Consider the following 13,964-nt stretch of genomic DNA (forward strand, 5'->3'; position numbering starts at 1 on the left):
GCATCTTTTGTTTCACTCACATCAATATTAACTAAGTGCTCATCTAGAAGTTGCAAAAACTTCACATGGCCAGAGGTTATTTCACTCGTCATTGCTTCAAGTTGCTAGATATGTCATTGACTTTCTGTTATCGCCGATTGCCCAGTTGATTGTCGCTTCCTGTGTGGAGAGCAAAAACTTTACTGCTCACTACTTTATATAAAGTCAGCTCTCAGTTTCCTGCCACAGAAACTGCCGCAGACCAATATATATTTTCTGTTTCTAATAGTCATATTGTTTTTAATGGGAAAACTACAAGAGTTTGGAAGAAAATTTTGAATCTGCTGAGAAATTTTTCCAAATCTCTTGCAGATGCATGGAAATGTATTTGATTTTTGAGCCAAGTTTAACTTACAGGAGATAACGGTGTAAAATTCTCAGGGCTGAAGAATATATTCAAGCCCTTTTTTCATTTTTTTAATGGACCAATCTAGAAGTGATCAAGCAAACTGTAGTGATTTTACAGGAACGTCGTCACAGCCTGTTTTCAGCCATGAACTTCAGAAAGTGTCAGGAGAATCAGATCAGGACAAGCCGTCCTTTCTCACACGTGTCAAACAGCAGGAGACAGCTTGGACAAATGATCACTGCTGGAAACACTGTATGCAATTTAGGCTACATCGTCACATACACTGGTGTTTTTATAAAGAAAAGAAAAAAAAAACAAAAAATGTTTATCGCTAAAGCAACACACATTGATAGAACTCTTGATAGAACTCTAATCATACAGAGATGTTGATGTCTCACGGCAAAAAAAAAGAGGGAAAAATGTTTGTTGTCCTCATCCACGTGTAAATGCAGAAACTGAGTTTCCAAACTACTGTTTTGTGTAGGAGGTGCCAAACATGATGTGCATTTGCTAGATGGAAGGTTAAAGACTGATTAACACATATGTCTTTGTGGGGTATAAAGTTCGAGGCTATAGTGAGCTAAAATGGACACGGTGACTCATTCATGGAACTGTATAAGAGGCGGCATTGTTGGTTTTTGCCCTCAGATCTCATTCTTCTTCCTTTCCTCCACCCTCAGGCCCTGACCTCAGAGCTGGCTCAGGCACGTGATGAATCCAAGAATACCGCCAACGACCTCCTCCACAGTGAGAACGTGCGAGCTGGCCGAGACAAATACAAGACTCTGCGACAGATCAGGCAGGGCAACACCAAGCAGAGGATCGATGAGTTCGAAGCCTTATAAGGAGCCCTCGGAAAACGTACCCTTTCTGAATGGTCACTACATATCTCACTCTTCGACTGCCAGATCAACACACAACCATACCCGGACATGTTTAACACACTGCTGCAGACTGAATTGAAGCAGTATAAGCAGAGCAGAAGCATCACTACAGAGAGCAAGAAACTCCTGTTATGTGTGCCCTGCTGGATGCAGGGCTTTGCAAACCCTCTGAAGAAATATTAGTGCCAAAAACTTTCCCTTTTGTCTCTACTTAGTGTTTCATTTCCCGTTTGTGTATTTAATTGTGTAATTTGAGCAATTCAGACCAAAAATAGTCATCTGTTTTTAGAGGTGGGATGGAGTGGGGGATTAGCCAAATTATTTTAGTATTTTATGATGCGCACAGAGAGAAAATAGTACAAGCTTTGCTTATTTTTGATGGAGGACCGTTTGTTGTTCATGGCGACCACTCAGAAAGGGGGAACGAGCAGAAAAATAGTTTTTATTTTCCATCATATTTGAACACTTCCATTTATGTTTAATATTGCTATTCTGTAGGTTAAAAAAATTAATCCCTAGTTGGATATTTATATATGGGACATTTAAAAAGGGTATTTCATTTTGGTTTGTATATTTTTGCTATCTTCTGATAACAAAACATTCAATATGTTTTAAAGATTTTATATATTGACCAAACAACAACGGTCTTATGTTCCATATGTTTTCCTTTAGATCAATAAATTAAAGAAATATTCATTGTAAATTATTATTTTTTACCGTAGGAAATATATTCAGCTGCATGCTATTAAAATCACGTCAGAAGATCTCTAGCTATCTAGGTACTTTTATCATTATCATTATTATTATTAATAACATTATTATTATTGTTTTTTTGCCATGCAGTTCACAGAACAGCGATGCATCTTTTTCTTGAGAGCAGGTTTAATATTTCTGTTTCTGCCTGTTCCGTGTCATGTCACTGAAGAGTGAGAAACGAACATTTTCACACTCTAAAGTGGCCTTTGGTCGCCCCTCTGCAGGGGTCAGTCCCAGACAGCCGCTCGACACGTCTCAGCCAAGGTGCTTAGTCACCCAAAAAACAAAAAACAACAACAATAAGATGCAATTCTGAAAACCTTTGGGGTTTTTTTTTTGTTTGTGTTACATCTCCAGAGTTTCATGGACTGACCCAGATTGAATAAAACCAAGTCTCATGTTCTCCTTTCTGGACATTTATTAGTATTTACTGACTCACAGCTCTGCTGGACTTTGTATATGAACAGGATTTTATATTGAGGTGTTTAAGAATTTGGCAATTAAAAAAAAAAAGATTACATGTCTGTGTGTACTTTGTAAAATATATATTTCAAAGTAAGTAGACACTTCTGTCCTCATTCTTTCTGGACCGGGATGTTTTAATGGGTTTGCCTTATGCCTCTGAGTCTTAGCCTTGCTAGCCCATGTGGGTTTAACCATGTAAAGCCAAGTGTATCATATCTGATACAAATTAAAACTCATATATGCAAATTAATATAAATATATATATTTGTCAGGAGGTTCAATAAAATCAATTTTCAAAAAATATTAGAATTTTCTGGTCATTCTGTCATTGTTCTGGGTTTACAGTGTTAAAGACAGACCAGGATGACAGGATGGATTGCTTTGGAGGTTGTATCAATTTTCATGTTCTCCCAAACAACGACTGCTGGGCGCTGATGATAATAGCTTTGTCAGGCGTTGGCATTACAAAGCCAAACTGTATGAAAAGGTAGTCCAAAGACTTGGGACTGGTTCTGGCTTGGGATGTTGTGAGATTGATGTTTGTGTTTTTGAATAAAAGAAGTCACCAGATGTTCAATGAATTGAAAATGAAACTTGATGCAGAAATTTCCTTTCAAGATGAGCTCTAAAATGAAGTCAGACACGCTAAATGCTTCCCAAAAAGTAGAGCTTTATATTTATAATATCAGCATGTCAGGACTCTCTCACGTTGTTTTGATTCATATTCAGATACTTTTATTTTTACAAAAGCAATTCAGTGTGACAGAAAAATAAATAAAATGACAAAAAACGAAAACAGACATGCACGTGGAAGCTGATCGACTTATTATCTGACAGCTATACTACACATACACTGTAAATAGTTGAATGCTAAATGAGCGTCTTAAAGTGCTGGATGTAAACAAAAATAAATAAATAAATAAATACATAAATAAATAAATACAATGAGTCTGTAAGCGGCCTGTGCCGCTGCTGGCGTCAATTTCTCCACCTGTTGACGCAGGCGAGCTGACGTCACGCTTAACCTGGTGAGCCTCCAGTTGCCATGGTGAGCCGGGAGAACGCGGAGTCAACAGAATTCCAGGTCAGTGACATCACTGCTCCCAGCACAGAAACCGCCTTATTCCTTCTCTTCTTCTGCTGCTGCTTTCACACGCCGCGTCCACAGAGACAAGAAACGTGTCTTTGTACTCGAAGAGCCGCTGTGTGGTGTGTCTGTGCGTGTGTGTCTGAAGCGACTCAAACTGCTTCCGCTCCACCGCCGGGTGTGGCTCCAGATTTCATTTGTCAGTAACGTTAGCTTAGCGTCTCTTCCACTAATTTTATTTGCATGGACGTTTTGTTGCTGCTCTCCTCTGACAGAAGAACATCGCATTAACGAGGAAAATGGGTCTGAACGGATCGACGAATGTCAGCAGAGAGGCCTTGAACGGAAGTGGCATCACTTTAACTGTTTAACATTTATAAAGCAATAAAATTGTACGTGCTAGCCGTCTGCAACTATGAAGCATCCACAAGCAGTTAATAAACAAATATGTCGGTATGTTAGGTACAACCTCCATCAGGAAGCTGGCTTATCCAATCTTTCTTTAGCTTAAAACTGCAGCACAGGATATTATAAAGTAATTATTAAACAGACTTGGAGCCGATGGTTATAGACTGTAACTTGATTTTTTCAAGTTTCAAGGTGCTTAGCAGATGAAAAAAAAAAAAGAAACAGAAAGCTAAATAAATATAACAAGCATAAATAATGTTTCTATAAAGCAATTGATTTTTTTATAGTCTGTTCTATAATGCAAAAAAATATTAATTAATCACAACTGCTTTGCTTGAGGTGGTGTATACATTCATAACGATTGTAGATGCTTCACAGGCGGCATTAAAGTGTTTCCACAGAGGATGTTCAGAAGTGGATCTCTGCTGTTATTGTTCCATTCAAGTCCCCATTATGGTGCCTCAGAGAGGCAGGAGGTGCTTTGATCCCACAGAGTGACGTCCTGGACGAGCAGCAGTGGAGGACTTCAGTCTCCCTCTTTTTTTTTTGAAATGGGCGTCTTGTGGATGAGCTCTCTGCTGGCTCCCAGTCAGACGCCTAAATGAGACACGTACATACACAAACACACGAGTTATGTAAACACTCCCTCATGCTTGTTGAACAATGTTGAACAATTACACTTGCGTTCAAAAAGTCACACACCAGAACACACATAGCACACCTGAGGCCTGCTCACACAAGGAGACACACAGGGCCACAATGACGTGTATTTACACTCTGAGTCATGTTTACACTAATGGGAAGGTGTGAAGGACGGTTAGTGGATCATTGCTATGTGGCCCAGTTTGCCTTAAAGGACAACACAAGGTATCCAAAACAGATCCTCTCCTGACCCCTAGTGCCAAAATGAATGCACCTAAAAGGTTAAGGCTCTTGAAATGTGCCTTTAAAAATTATATTAAACTCAATTACAGCTCACTTAAATAAAAAAATAATTTTTTTTACTTATTTTATTTCATTTTTATTAGTAGACCCTGACCAGCCTTTTCTGAAAAGTGTTGATGACGTTCTCTTAAAATAGTGGTTTTCATAGCTCGCACCTCAGCCCACTTGATAACCACACCAGAAAACCACCTGGAGGATTTCGAACAACATGATATCACTAGCAAATAAAGTAACCTTTAGTCAGAAGAAAACTTTTATTTCAATATTAAATCATTTATATTTGACATATATTAAAATATTTGTTCTGGGGACACTGGCAGAGATGAGTGTAGGTGTAAGTGGGTTGCAAAGTGGTTTGCAGGCCAAAGCAGCTTTAATATTGCCCTATATGATTTAATTTGCCAATTTAAATGAATAAAAAGGTATCAGGTGACCCAGATCAGCTGATCTGATAGGTTTACGCTTGTGCTCGACTATGTGACCTCAAACTCACGTACATACACCTTGTAAATTACAGCTTTCAGAATCACTGTCCCACTTGTACTACACCACCTACTACGTATGAACTAAAAAACACATGAACTACACAAGCCTGACGAAAACAAAGCGCTAGACAGACATTTAAGCAAGCTACAAACTCACCATGACTCCGGCCAGCGGTTCTCCTCACTCCTGATCACCTCCGTTTTGTCTTTCAGGCTGAAGGACACAGGAAGGAGATTTTATAGAAAACCACTTCCATATCAGCCATACAGGCAAAAGTCTTCAGCAATAATAAACAAATCTTTTCTGCCGTGCTCCATTTTACCTTCGGACACAGTGGATACCAGTTAAAGCACTGGAATGCCTTGTCTTCAAATCTCCAGCCGTCCAGAGGGATGAGGACTTCACCAAGAAAAACTTTCCTTTTCAGGGTACCTGAATGCCACACAGTCGCCTGTAGCCTCTTTCCAATGAGCATGTTGCGCTGTATGCCATACTGTGAAAAACATTTAAATTTTAGTGAATGCTGTTTACGTTCACAACATTTATTTAAATGTTTTCTTTAAACACTGATTAAGCACATGAGTTTATGGTCTCAGGGCCTAGTTTTGAGTGTTATAGAGCAGCGGATGATATTATTTTTGTAAAATTGAATCAGAGTCAGAAAGGGAGTTAGCCGGGGTACCATGGAGTGTCCCCCAGTTTTAAGTTCTTGCTCTTTATTTCTGGCTTTAAAACACCCAGATGACTGTAGTGAAAAGGCTCAGCTCAAGTCTTCACAGCAGGACTTTACATCAATTACTGAGCGACGTCACAGTGGCTATATCCATCTTTTATATACAGACTATGATGGCATCTCAGAGTAGATCATATTTTTGATGCACCAGATAAAAAACTTTCAAAGGAAGAATTTACTGCCCATGAAATCAATAATTTTGTTTCTATAAGTCATGAGCATGCATATGTGCATGCTGCAAGTTTTATTAAACTGATGACACATAGAGACATCCAAAAATAGCTGAAGAGGTTCTTTGTTTTTACCTTCAAAACTTCATTGTAAACCGGATCAGTCGTGTTCTTCTTCACTGACGTCTTCAGTTTGCAGCTCTTGTCCGGCAGCACGTAGATTTTCACGTATCTGTGCAGCAGAATACAAAATAAAAAAATGCTGTTGAAGCTTTGATGGAAAATCACAGGAAATGCGCTCTGCCTCTTTGTGTTGCACAGAGTGACATCAAACGTGTCCTTACGGGTGACACTTCCTCTTCTTGCTGTCTCCGTAGGACAGGTTTCTGCAGGTGCCGACTGTGATCTCCAGACGGGAGGTGTTGGTGTTGAAGGCCAGAGCCAGCTCCAGTTCTCCGGTCACAGAAACGCTCTCAAAGCCCAACTCTGTGCTGGTGCTGCTGCAGCTGCCCTGAGGGAGCCAAATACAGGTTATAGCATCAATTTTACACTTCAGAGGAAAAGGATGAGAGAGGTGTGAGAGAGGATAATTATAAGAGGGGATTTTGTGATCAGGGCTGTTACTTTTGAATATTTTAACCACCGGATGTTGTTTGGGGATTTTATTCAATTTTTTTTTTTTTTTAATGAAAATCAGCTGTGACTTACTCTCTTCCCTTCAGAGTACTCAGAACCGAATGAAGTCTCGTCCTCTGCCCCGGTGGAGGAGCCCTCCTGGTCGCTGTCTTTGCTTTTCTTGAACAGGTTTGGAAGACTTGGGACTTTGAAGAGCTGCACAAAGAAAGAAAGTCGTTTTCTTTACTCTGCTTTTGAACTTTTTTATATGATATAAAACTAGAAAACATCAAGGAGCAGTTTAGGCACAAAAAGCAAAAAGTCGCACTCTCTCTCAGATTTGAGGTTGCTGATGTTATTCCCTGTCATCACCAGCAGGTGCTGCTAAAGGCCCTGAATCAGTTCCCCGTTTTATCTGTGATTTCCCGCTTCCACTCTCAGGCTCAAATATGTGCTCTGCAAAAACACTTTCACTTGCAGCAGAAGCAGCGCTACCACCACAAACTCGACTTGAGTTCAGTGACTGATGCTTTCGACCTACCGTGCTCGATTTGTTTATGTCTGTGTCTGACAGGCTCTTTTGGGTGGAGTGGGTAAAGCTCGAGCCTCTCCATCTGTTGTCGACCTTCAGCAGATCTTCACGGACGTCGTTTTGAGAATTGGAAATCTCTGCAAAGGGAAATGTAAGAAAAGCACAACCCAGTAAATGCCTGTTTACTGGAAAACAAATTTAACGAAGAGGTGCATCCTGTGCTCGGACAAACAACGCTGCTCAAAGAGCTGTGCATGCGTGGTGGTGTTATCTCCTGCATCATCTAAAGCCTCTTTTGCTGATGCAGTAGGTGTCATGAGCTCACGAGGCTTTTTTTTTTCTTCTAAATTATCTCTGGTGAATTTCCTTTGTGGTTATTACTGTGCGTATATTGAGCTCATGATCAGAGTGTGTTTGATAACATCCACAGGAAGTGATGCTACTAATTTCGAAGCAACAATTTCTCACAACTGCACACTGAGAGTATCTGTTGTGTGTTGCACTTTCTGTTATTAAGAAGTAAAGAATTATTGAGCCTGGCAATGCTGACCGCTGGGCCGAGGTTGAACAACGACTTACTTTTAATGTGACTCGTGAAGGAAACCATTAGATTTTCCACAGATTTGGTGAAAGGCTTTGAGTTTTTCCAATCCTGCAGATCAAAAAAAGTAATAATGATTAATCACTTTATACATGTTTCATTTTAACTTGTAAAAAAAATGGGAAAAGAAAATAATACTTTACCCCAGATCTGCTCAGGAAGTGATAATCCAAGTGAGGTGGAGGAGTGGGAGGCACAATGGATATATGACTGTGAAGATACACGAGTCAAAAAATGTAATTTTACAACCACATCGGGACAGAGACTTAACCTGATGTAGAAAAATAAACACTTAGAAGGTAAATAATACCTCAGCACATTGTAGGTCTTCAGTAGATTCTCCCCAACCGTCTCATATTTGTCTGAAAGGACATCAGGAAGGAACAGAAAACCATTTAAATATCCTTAATAGTTAAGTGTTATGATGCCTAGCCACACTATGAACTGAACACATAAAGCCAGCAACATAAAACAACTGCGTTCATTCATATTTTATGAGTCAGTGTAGCTGAACAAGCGTGCATTAATATTGAATAATGATTTATATTTAAAAAAGGAAAAGCCGCTGTGTATGCAGCATGCAAGCGATCCTCTATACTTATTTACAGCTGCTGCCAGTGTAATGTCTACAAGTTCAGAACACATGATAACCATGAGAATATTTTAATCTCTCCCTTTTTAAATTAATGTTCTCAGGATTGTAACTCAAGGAGGCGACCTGTGCTGTTTACTGAACATCAGAGCTGTGAGCTCTAACTTGTGATTGACGGTCATGTTAAACTCTATCTGGAGGGTTGCTGTCGGACGAGCAGACTCTATCTCTATCAGTTGCAAAGGCAGCAAGTGTACTCATAACTTCCTTAGTCTCTTAGGGATGTGAGACAGCAGTCCCAGTTCAGAATTGCAAGCCAACAAGTTGGAGTAAGAAGCTGCAGGTTGGGTCAGTGATCATTCCTGTGTTTGATACTCAATAATAATGTTATTAGGAGTTTTGGTGACTCCTCTGGGCCCTTTTTTATTTCTCTTTTATTTGGTTAGCTTTAGTTTTATGTTGAAACGACAGTGTTCTGGAGTGTAATGAAATAATGCCGAACAGTATCGTGGCATCTCTGCTGCTCTGACACTCAAACTGAATTTCGGATTTGATTGTTGTTTGCCCTGCACACTGTCTGAAGATGTAGCGCTAAAAATCAGAGATAAAAAAAATTCTTTAGCAGAGGATGTGCAGACCAGAGATGGGGGAAGTTACCCCCACACCCTGCAAATCACACCCTATGTGTATGCATGCAGTTTGGGTTTTGCATACAAACCTGTGGTGACTGGAAATTTCTTTGACTTTTCTTCTAGAAACCATTCTCCGGACTTGATTTTTACATCCCTGTGAAGAGGAAGAGCGCCGTGATAAGCAGGTAGAAATGACAAGACGGCCACAATCAATAAAACTACAACTGCAACATCTTCATTTCTCTTTTGAATTTAACTTTAGTTTGACAAATGTATCTTCGTTCTTTCACAGATAATTAAAGTAGTAAAAGAACAGTTACATCCTTTTCTGAAAGACAAGGCGTAGGTTTCGGAGAAAAACATGCCCCCTCAGTATTCAGAACAAATCATCTATAAATGTGGACACATTTTTACACATGTAAAATACCCACACTGAAAATGAAGAGGCCAAAAATACGTGTAGGAAATACACCTAATCTAAATTTCACTTTTCAGAGATGCTATCTGCATATTTCAAATGTTTATGACAGAGTTCATATAGGGGAAGGGAAGGGGAAGTTTTAAAGAAGCGACAGGATGTGTTAAAATATCTCGTCCCATCTTAACAAGCTAATTAGCGTCACAGCTATTTTAAATAGGACTTGGGACACTTTAAAAGTTATTAGAATAGTTTGTGGTTGATTACCAAACAGCTGGAATGTTGATGATTAATTAAAACAGCGACACTTGACCTGAAACTCATGTTAAAGTTGTAGATTTAATGTAGGTATCAATCAGTCTGAGCGCAGACCTTATTATTATCGGTTTTCACTCATTATCATTTCCTTCATAAATCTGCTCAACAGAATAATTACCCACATTTTTATGGAGTTGGAGTTCATCTACTCTTGCTTTGGTTAGTCGGCTCTTGAGGGATTTATTTCAATCATGTTGCTTTAGTGTCCTTGACACAATTTCCTCTTTTTTTGTAGCAATCGGAGCCTTTTAAACTGCAAGTCAGTCTTTTCATCATGTTCCTGCAACTGAGGAGGGGGGTTTCAGTCTTTACGTGAAGCTGCTGACTGGAGAAACTGCAGTTTAACAGGGGTGTAGCTAAATCTAGGCTCTTAGTGGTTTGGTCCACTGTCCCCTATTCCCTAATGCCTTTACTTTGAAGGGGAATCTTATACTGTTACGGGGAACGTTTTATGGATGCGGGAAGTCCGTCCACAATTAAATTAGTGTTCTAAATCATTGAATTATCAAATAATTGGTCAGGTTTTTATTTCTAATGTCATTTTCTGATCTCCCACGGACTGTTTAACCATTTCATTGGATAGTTCAGCACGACGACGAGCTCTCTCAACAGTACACAAACAGAGTAAAAGTGAAAGTGTGAGATTTGAGCCTCAGTTACAGTAACCTTCAGTCAGTCACTGCTGGGCTTTACACACGCACAGTCATTCAGTGCTTGATTTGAGCCTCGCTGAGTCACACATTTCAACCCTCTGTACAGCAGGCTCGCTGGTGGCCTCCCTACCTGTATGCGTGGCAGACCGTGCACTTCCAGATCGCTGCTCCCACACGACACTTGTTGCAGATGCGGTGGCTGCAGCCGCGGCAGACTGCGCCAGAGTTCCAGAACTTTCCCAGCGGCCTCTGGCAGCGGGCGCAGGTCCGCTCGCCGTACTGCCGGGCATAGCTCTTTGCACCCTTCCTTCGGAGCTCCTGCAGGTCGTATTTCATCCTCCTGAGAATAGGGAGAACCACAGAGAGCTTTAACTGCGAGATTCACAGACATTTCTCTTCTGACAATAATGAACAGTTTTTAGAACATTTTAATATTTTAAACATCCTTCAGAAATGCATCACTCTGTTATAGATGCTCAACATAAAGCCAGCAGATAAAAAATTCTTCTGGATATAAAAACTGAAGAACAGCATGGTTTTTAAAAAGTATGCCCTTATATGGGGACAATGGGGACATATGAGGTTTCTTTGAGAGCGTAACACAAAGTTACCATAGTTAAACAAGGTTTTATAACACTATATTGAGCAGAATTAAGTGTCAGCTGCAAAAAAACAAAACAAAAAAACCCCAAAACCAACAAGATTTAAAGTCCCCGTGTGAGAAGAAGGTTCTTTCTTTATTTTACAGCACAGTATGAACTTCTGATATCACACTCATGTCTGTATGTTAAGTATGAAACTACTAACAGTTCAGATTTGTAACAGGTAACATCTCTGAAACAGGTTTTGTTTTCAGAAGAATCATATTTTCGCTTTCACGTAATCAATATAAGAGCAGTCGGCCCTGCCTCCTTCCAGCATCCCTAAAAATCTAATTTCATCCCAGCACCTATTAACACTGTTTGAAATGACCCACCTGATCCTGTCTTCTTCGATTGCTCGCATCTGTTTGTCTCTCCGAAGAACCTCCAGGATGCTCTCTCTCTCCATAACTTGAAGCAAACTTAAATCCATGTTTTTGAATTAAAAAAAAGAAAGAAATACTGGTTCAGGTCTTCTGTCACTGTCACAGGTCCTGCTCTCTCTGTCTCTCCTCTCTGCTTCACCGTTTTCTTTTTTCACTCCTGTCTCCTCCTCCTCTCCTCTTTAGTCCTCCCCCTCACTGGGCCCAACCCTCAGATCGTCTCTTTCGTCTTCTGGAACTGAAAGATTAAAATAAGGGAAATAGCAAGGTTATTTCGCGAGCAGCGGAGATTCCCCTTTCCACATCAGAAAGCTACTTGTAGTATTTCTACTTGAATGATTTAAAATAACCTTCTTATCTCCAAGAATACCCGGGATGACGTAAATAGTTGCTCGGCGGCACAGGATGTCATGAAAAAATGACATGTCCAGATCTGTGATGATCAGTTACCCCTCATTTCCCCTCATGCTGCTCATATCCTCACAGACCTCCGCTGTGTTAAACCACCGCTGCTTCCTCAGCTGCAGGAAGAGCAGCGATGCTTCACTGATGCCAGGGCAACAGCAAAACAAACCAAATGCCAACCCTGTGCATTATTGATGGCTGACGTGCACCCGTGGCCCAGTTTCTTTTTCTTTTTTGTTTTTATTATTAGATCAATAGCTCTGTTTCATGTTTTACTTCAAAAGAAGTCACTTGACAGTCCTTGGAAATAAGCTCATCCACTGGTTTGAGGTTTACAACAGAAGATCAGCTGTGTGTGTTTGTGAAGAAGCTAGAATATCTTGAACACATCTCATGTCTTGTATTTTCTTGGCTTACTGAAAATGTTCAGTTTGCATAACATTGCATGTAGAGTTGTGACTGTGTTACTTACCACAAACAGTCATCATACAATTTAACAGATGTAGCTGTGAACTGGCTTGAAAGTGACACATGGACCTTATTTTTTGTTTTTTAATCCTTAGTTATTTTTAATCACTGCCTCTCTTCCACAGCTTGTCTCTTCTCCCTCCCCTCACCCCCAACTAGTCAAATGGTTGCCCCTCCTTGAACCTAGCTCTGCTTGAAGTGGAGCTTTTCCTTTCCACTGTCGCCAAGGGGTCAAAAGCGGTTGTTATTGTAGATTCTTTACACTACAATTTAAAGCACATTGAGACGACTGCTGTTGTGATTTGGCGCTGTGTAAACAAAACTGAACTGAATTGCTTGCATGCCTGACCCCACAGCTGGGTGTGTGGTCAGTTTATAAGGAGGGTCAATCAGCAACGTGGGAGGAAGTAAAGGAGAAAGCTGATTCTTTAATATCTCATTCATTTGGAAGACGTCATTCCCGAGCGCTTAACATCTCAATCTGGACTGAGACCATTTTCCTTCCCGGCAGCGCACAGGCGTGGGGAGCAGAGGGGAAATGGCCTGTCGAAGAGCTGGATGTCAACCTGTGTTAGCAGATAAGGCCCGTCGTTGTCACTAAACAGAGCTGCCAGGAGGCTGAAGATAACAGTCAGTGCTAGTAATAACGGCTCAGAGAGGGGGCACGGCTGTTATCTGTCCTCTGCTTACGTGCTCTGTGCCGCTCTTGAGCTCTAAATACCAGGCGAGGCAACAAGTTGCACACTTAAAAACTACTAGTAGCAGTTTCCTCATTCGAAGAGTAGCTCAGTTTACAGATGATCGTCTTCGTTATCACAATAATGCAAGCACACTCATCTCAGACTCGCCTCTACGATGCAAAGGGGCCATAATGATTCAGGCTTTGCGTGGTTTAGTGGTTAGCGCTTTAACATCCGAGAAGAGAGCGAGGAGGATTGTATCAGGCCACCGCAGCAATGACAGTAAAAAGGGCACTTGACTAATTTCATTGAGACCTACATATAGCATATCGTGAGAAACCCCAAGGCGGTCACGTGGTCTCTGACACACTTCCCACCCAGATGAGGGGCTTCCAGGAAGGCTTCAGTGACAGCATGCAAACTCTGGCCTTAAAGCCAGAAGCGTCTGCAGCAAGTGAATTCCAAATAAAAACCTCACAGCTGCTTTTTCATGCTTGCAACCCACAGTGACTGACAATAGAAACTATGTCAGGTACACATTTTTAAAAATGACCCATCTAACAAAACTCACTCACGTCACAAAACCTTGCTGTGAGGTGACACAGACTCCCAAAATACTTTCCAGGAAATTATGTGCATGTTATCGAGCTGCGTGTATATTTAAACTAAACTTATCATCGTCATGCAGTTCATCACAGCAACTG

General features: G+C 40.6%; 2 protein-coding genes and 1 long non-coding RNA gene across 4 annotated transcripts in view; 2 read left to right on the forward strand and 1 right to left on the reverse strand.

Moving 5' to 3' along the window:
* Positions 1-3,070, forward strand: part of ezrb (ezrin b) — a 30,648-nt gene extending 27,578 nt beyond the window's left edge. The window contains exon 14 of the mRNA XM_086264513.1: positions 1,069-3,070. Within this exon, the coding sequence (XP_086120639.1) occupies positions 1,069-1,233 (165 nt within the window). The 3' untranslated portion in view covers positions 1,234-3,070. The remainder of the gene's footprint in view (positions 1-1,068) is intronic.
* An 85-nt stretch (positions 3,071-3,155) lies between these two features.
* sytl3 (synaptotagmin-like 3) lies at positions 3,156-12,072 on the reverse strand. Of its 2 annotated transcripts, XM_086264516.1 has the most exons (13): positions 11,660-12,069; positions 10,814-11,023; positions 9,381-9,448; positions 8,381-8,432; positions 8,214-8,280; positions 8,049-8,121; positions 7,479-7,606; positions 7,031-7,153; positions 6,667-6,833; positions 6,458-6,554; positions 5,742-5,912; positions 5,576-5,632; positions 3,156-4,585 (listed from the first exon to the last, which is right to left on the reverse strand). In XM_086264516.1, the coding sequence occupies exons 1-12, from the start codon at positions 11,755-11,757 to the stop codon at positions 5,600-5,602; spliced, it is 1,287 nt and encodes a 428-aa protein (XP_086120642.1). In that variant the 5' UTR covers positions 11,758-12,069; the 3' UTR covers positions 3,156-4,585; positions 5,576-5,599. The 2 variants fall into 2 exon arrangements, with proteins under 2 accessions (XP_086120642.1, XP_086120641.1); XM_086264515.1 differs by lacking the exon at positions 3,156-4,585 and having other exon boundaries at positions 5,594-5,912; positions 11,660-12,072.
* On the forward strand, positions 3,526-9,516 carry LOC147312806 (uncharacterized). The gene is made up of 5 exons (XR_015125077.1): positions 3,526-3,577; positions 5,632-5,847; positions 6,700-6,852; positions 7,512-7,620; positions 9,418-9,516. It is a non-coding gene; the product is annotated as an uncharacterized LOC147312806 (long non-coding RNA).
* Positions 12,073-13,964: the final 1,892 nt, after the last annotated feature.

Source organism: Aulonocara sp. 'chitande type north' Nkhata Bay, linkage group LG15, assembly GCF_057382095.1.
Source record: "Aulonocara sp. 'chitande type north' Nkhata Bay isolate Kocher_YH1m ecotype deep benthic linkage group LG15, A_spYH_male_GT1.1, whole genome shotgun sequence".
Lineage (NCBI taxonomy): Eukaryota > Metazoa > Chordata > Actinopteri > Cichliformes > Cichlidae > Aulonocara > Aulonocara sp. 'chitande type north' Nkhata Bay.